This window comes from Meriones unguiculatus, chromosome 8, assembly GCF_030254825.1.
Source record: "Meriones unguiculatus strain TT.TT164.6M chromosome 8, Bangor_MerUng_6.1, whole genome shotgun sequence".
NCBI classification, from domain to species: Eukaryota; Metazoa; Chordata; class Mammalia; order Rodentia; family Muridae; genus Meriones; species Meriones unguiculatus.
The window spans coordinates 361,109-367,130 of NC_083356.1; the positions used below are offsets into that span (position 1 = coordinate 361,109).

The 6,022-nt window shown below is 50.5% G+C and overlaps 1 protein-coding gene across 1 annotated transcript; it reads left to right on the plus strand.

Annotated features, from left to right (window-relative positions):
* Window positions 1-3,038: 3,038 nt before the first annotated feature.
* Window positions 3,039-5,095, plus strand: Gpr84 (G protein-coupled receptor 84). The gene is made up of 2 exons (XM_021652106.2): window positions 3,039-3,145; window positions 3,730-5,095. The coding sequence occupies exon 2, from the start codon at window positions 3,738-3,740 to the stop codon at window positions 4,896-4,898; it is 1,161 nt and encodes a 386-aa protein (XP_021507781.1). The 5' UTR covers window positions 3,039-3,145; window positions 3,730-3,737; the 3' UTR covers window positions 4,899-5,095.
* The last annotated feature ends 927 nt before the right edge of the window (window positions 5,096-6,022 follow it).

A 6,022-nucleotide genomic window follows, 5' to 3' on the forward strand; every position in this document is an offset into this window, starting at 1 on the left:
GCCAGGAGAAACTCCCAGTTCCTGCCTAGGAACGGGTCAACTTGGCCAGAGGGAATCATTTCTAGTTGGTGTCTTGAGACTAGAGCAGAGGCTGTCGACAATTCTATGTAAATCCGCTAGGCGGCGCTAAGGACGCAGAAAAGGAGTCTCCAGTTCCGTTAATGTGTTTCTCACAATTCTAGGGAGAGGGATCTAAACCCAGACAAGGAAAGTACCCGGGCCTTTTTGTCCCTGTTGGGAACCCGCACCAACAGGACGGCCAGAGGAAGGGATGAGCCTCATATACTGATCCTGGATCAGTCATTGTGCTGTGTGAACCTAGCACATTTCCTAGTCTGCAAAACCAGCAAGCAGACTTGAGTCTTTTCAATGATCCTTTGAGATCTCCTCTATCCAAGACCACCGGGGCCGTGCCATCTGCAGATCTGCTACAATACTCTGTCGCATCGGCCCCCAAATGGCCTGTGGCTTGAGGCGCTTGGCGCTCTGGAGGGTGCCCCTCAACCAGAATTCAGCCCAGCCATGCAGTCTCAAGAACTGTGAGTGAGTGCCACAGCCCCCCATCCCAACCCCTCCTGCCATCTAGCTCTACCGGGCAGTGGGCAAGAAAGCCAAAAACCCAGACTCAAACCCAGAGTCTGCCTGACTGGTCCCTGACTGGTCGTCTTTCTCACTTCTCTTCCCACTTCCCAGTTTTGCAGAAGACGAAAGGAGGAAGGTAGGATGTTGATTGAAAGAGGAAGGAGAGGGGAAAGAAGCCCGTTGGTTTATCAATGAAGTGGGGCCCCGGTACTTGGGTTTTTGGTTTTTTTTTTGTTTTGTTTTGTTTTGTTTAATTCTGCAGCTCAAAAAAGGCAGAGACTAGGGCTAATGAGATGGCTTAATGGTTAAGAGCACTGGCTGCTCTTCCAGAAGACCTGTGTTCAATTCCCAGCACCCACAAGGTGATTGAATAAGTCCAGTCTCATGATACTTGAAGCCCTCTTCTGGCCTCGATGGGCACCAGGCATACACAGACATATGCAGACGAAACACCATATACATACATAAATAAATTATATTAAAGACAGAGATGAGGGGTTCTGAAGGATGGGGATAAAGGTGGTGCTTTAGAGGAAGGAAGGGGGAAATGGGAGAATTGAGAAGGTGCTTGCTACCAAGTCCTTTCTTAGTCCTTAGGACAAAGCTTCCTCAGTGGTCCATCTGCACTGTGGTGTGTACATTCCCCACTCCTGACATACACATTCAGATTAAACAACTAAATATGAAAAAAATAAATAGAGAACAATGGCCAGGCCTGATGTGGGGAGTATGGCACAGGGACTAGAACAAACGAGTTGGAGAGGCTAGGAAACAGATATGCTCCAAACGTGATGTTTCAAAATGGACTATATCATTCACTCCTCTCCCTCAAATTGTTTCTTCCCCCATGCTCCTTATCTTTTTGATGCTGGGGACTGAACTCTAGCTATGCACCACTGAGCCACACCCTAGTCCCCATCTCTTGATTACCATCACCAGCAACCAACCACAAAACAAGGAGCCATCGTTCGTTTGTTTTTGAAACAGAGTCTCATTTTGTGCCCAGTCTGGCCTCAAAATGCTTCTCACTCCTAAGAGCTGGGATCGTAAGCAGGAGTCAACACTAAGCCATCAGTTAAGCATATGTAATTTTGTTTTGGTCAGGCTTTGTGAGGCAGGGTTTCTCTATAAAACCCTGGCTGTCCTGGAACTCACTACCTAGCAGGCTATCCTCAAACTCAGAGATCCACCTGCCTCTGCCTCCAAAGTATTAGGATTAAAGGCGTGGGCTACTTCACCTAATTTACTTTACTCATTTTAAGACAGAGTCTTCTGTAGCCTAAGCTAGCCTCAAAATTAGTTTGTAGATGAGGATGCCTTTGAACTTCTGATCTTTCCACCTCCTGAGCTGGGATTACAGGTACCAGCATGCTTGGTTTACATAGTTTCAATTGAACCCAGGGCCCTGTGAATGCTGGGCAAGCACTCTACCACTGACTTACATCCTCAGCCAGATTTACCTTTTATTTGGAGATAAATTTTCATTCACTAGAACTACCAAGGCTGACCTCTAACTCACTCTGTGATCCTCCTGAGTAACGGTGATACCAGCAGCCCATTCCCACCTTTAATTCCAGCTCTGAGGAGGCAAAGGCAAGTGGATCTTTGTGAGTTTAAGGGCAGCCTGGTTTATATAGCAAACTCCAGAGCAGCCCAGGCTTTATCATGAGACCCTGCCTCAAATGTTTTAAGTTGTGTTTATATGTGTGTTTATAGATTCACACATCCCACAGAACTTGTAGAAAGTGGAGAACAATTTACAGGAGTTGATTCTCTGTTTCTATCATGTGGGTCCTGGAAACCAACTCAGGCCTTCACAGACTGAGCCATCTTGCCAGTCCCAACCCCATCTCATTTTATCTGACTCCACTTCTCAGATGTGCTTACGTGTTTACTTCTCGGATGTAAAGGATCTCCAGTCTCTGAAGAGAACAAAGGAAGTACTGTTGCAAAACAAGCCTAAGCTCTCTCGGGTCTTAATATCACTCCTAGAACCTGGTCTTGGCTTCTGACCTCTTGAAGTGGATATGATTGAGAAGTCAGATGAGGCAGTTCATGCCTATACCCACAGTGCTCAAATGGCTGAGGCAGGTGTTTTCCCTGAGTTCCAGAGCTAATTCCAGGGATAATGAGTCAAAACCCTGTCTGAAAAGAAAAAAGAAAAGAAAAAAAAAAAAAAAAAAAAAAACAGAAGTAATCCAGAGGAGCTGACATTGTCTCCCTGCTCAACAGTTCTCAAAAATGACCTTCCTTTCTGCCTGACAGAAAGGAAGGAAACAGCACTTGGGTTTCAGGAAGGAAAAGAAAGAGTGAGACAACTCTGGAGTAAGTCTCAGGGGAATTTCAACAGAGAAGCTTGGACTTTAGTAGCCAAGGTAAAATTAGCTGAGGTGGGGGAGGAAGTGGCTAGTGTTGGGTAAGTAGGGAGTTTCTTATTCTTTCAGTCTAGCATGGTAGGAGGCATTATATGTCCAGATGGAACTAGGCTGCCCAACAAAAACCTGTTCTTTATGTGAGCTGGACAGTGTTTACTAGAGACAAGTGTGAAAACTGGAAATCTCAGGTGAGCACCGTGTGTGTGTGTGTGTGTGTGTGTGTGTGTGTACAGTCTTACTTTCTCAGTCCTCTTGTTTCGCAGGTAGTTACAATCAGAAAACCTGAGGTCAGGAGATGTCTGAGTCCTGGGAATCACTAAGAGTTGAGGCCAGCCTGAGCTATAGGACAAAACACTATTAAAGAATGAAACAAAGATAGAGCAAGCCTCTGTTGTATGCAGACGGAGCAGAAGACAAGGACTCTAGGCTAGTCAGGAACTGGGAGGTAATTAGAATGGAAGCTGCCAGGTTTATGGGGAGCACTCCTTGAATATTGAAGGGGCCTGAGGTTTGGAGAAACAAAATTAACACATTTCCAGCAGAGACATTTGATAGGAATTTAGAAGTCCGGGAATGTAGAAGGAAAGGGCAGAGAGAGCCTGGGGAGAAAACTAGGAACTCTGAGATGAAGTTGCGTGAGAGTGGCTTTCCAGAACCACGAGGTAAAGTGAGTTCTAAGAGCAGAGCAGGCGTGAGAGGACAGAGTTGTTCGAAGGAGGCGAGTGGAGAAGTGAGTTTTCCCACCACCTCTCTCCCTCTTCTCTCCCTTCAGTCTCCATCATGCAGAACAGCTCAGGCGCCAGCTTCTCCTGCTACCACGAGTCCGTGTTGGCCTATCGCTACTTTGCAGTTATTTGGGGCGTGGTCGTAGCTGTGACGGGCACCGTGGGCAATGTGCTTACCCTGCTGGCCTTGGCCATCCGTCCCAAGCTCCGAACCCGATTCAACCTGCTCATCGCCAACCTGACCGTGGCTGATCTGCTCTACTGCGCGCTCCTGCAGCCTTTCTCCGTGGACACGTACCTCCACCTGCACTGGCGCACAGGCCCGATCTTCTGCAGGGCATTCGGTCTCCTCCTCTTCACTTCAAATTCCGTCTCCATTCTCACCCTCTGCCTCATTGCTCTAGGACGCTACCTCCTCATTGCCCACCCGAAGCTCTTTCCGCAGGTTTTCAGTGCCAAAGGGATCGTGTTGGCACTGGTGGGCAGCTGGGTTGTGGGGTCAGCCAGCTTTGCCCCCCTCTGGCACGTTTTTGTCTTGGTGCCTGCGGTCTGCACCTGCAGCTTTGACCGCGTGCGAGGCCGGCCTTACACTACAGTCCTCATGGGCATCTACTTTGTGCTGGGGCTCAGCAGCGTGGGAGTCTTCTACGGCCTCATACACCGCCAAGTGAAGCGTGCAGCTCGAGCTCTGGACCAGTACCGGCTGCAACAGGCCAGCATCCGCTCCCCCCGGGTGGCTGGGACACGGCTGGACGGCGGGCTTGCCTCAAGAGGGCCCAGCGAGGGGACTTCATCTGAGCCAGTCAGTGCTGCAACCACGCAGACCCTGGAAGGTGACTCAGAAGCTGGGGAACAGGGCACCGGAAAGGAGGCTCAGCAGACGGCGGAGAGAGGCCTTCCGGAAGCCCGTCGCAGGCCCGGGGAAGCTGCAGGAGCGCGCAGAGCCCCGGAAGCCTCGTCGGATTTCGGGAAGGTGACACTCATGTGCTTCGCCGTGTTCCTCTGCTTTGCCCTCAGCTACATCCCCTTTCTGCTGCTCAACATCCTGGACGCCAGCGGCCGCGCCCCGCGGGTGGCGCACATGGTGGCTGCCAACCTCACCTGGCTCAACAGCTGCATCAACCCGGTGCTCTACGCAGCCATGAACCGACAGTTCCGCCACGCTTATGGCTCCATCCTGAAACGCGGACCACAGAGTTTCCGTCGGTTCCATTAGAGCTGGTAGTCTATCCGCCAGGCCAGGCCACACATTCGGAACCAGCGCAGCCCGCAGAGGGCGGGACAGGAGCCCTTCACTCCTTGGACATCTCACAGACAGTGGTGTGAGGTACACCACTTCTCCATTTGGGGATCAGTGTGTCAGCCCTGCATGACCCAAGGAGTGTGGTTAATTATTAATAAATGCATTGCACTCTCCCCACTGTGCGTGCATACTTATGTGCGTGTGCCTGTGTGTGAATGAGTATGCGGGAGGAGGGGGAGGGGGTCTTTCCTGATCGCTTTCCATCTAAGTTTTTGCAACAGTGTTTGTCATTGAACCTGGCGCTCAGAAATTTGGCTAGACTGGCTGGCCAGCAAACTCCAAGGCCGCCACACAGCCTTCCCAGCACTGGGATTCAGGCATGTACAACTACAACCAACGTGTGCTGGAGATCCAAACACAGGTCCCACGGTGCACAGTAAGCCCAAACAGCCCACCTCGCTAGCGCCACACTGAATGCTTTTAACGCCCAGGAGTGCTTATGTGAGAAAGAACAATCAAGACTAGGGTCAGAACTGGAGGCTTTGGGGTGACCTCTGTCGGGGCCAAGTAGAGAACAGATATCCAGGGATAGACACAGCCTGTGACTGACAGGGTCTCAGGTTCCAGGAACCTGGTGCTTAGAGTTAGCTCCCTTTTTTCTTTGAGACAGTCTTGCTAAGTTTGAGACCCAGGTTGCCCTCAAACTTGAGATTGTCCTGCAACGCTAGCCACAGCCTGATTACGGGTATGTGCCTTTTTCCTTAATAAGATGCCCCTTACTGCTCACCACTGCTGCCAGAACCTCACCCAGGCCAGGAGGTTAACTCAATTTACAGGTTGTGCCCCTGCGTGGATCCCCCCCCTCTACGCCCAATGCCAGGGGACAAGCAAGGTGGAGTCCGCTCTGGAGAAATAGAACAAGCCGAGCGCTTAGCACAGGGCAGCTGTACGCGGAAGCTCTGTACTTGTGCAGGCTGAGGAAGTCAGCCTGCCCGAGCACCATCATTCCTAACTACCGCCTGAAAGCACAATGTCCACCAGGTGGCAGTGGTTCTCTGCTTTCCTTTTTACTTCCGGTTGCGTATTTGAAAGTGCCA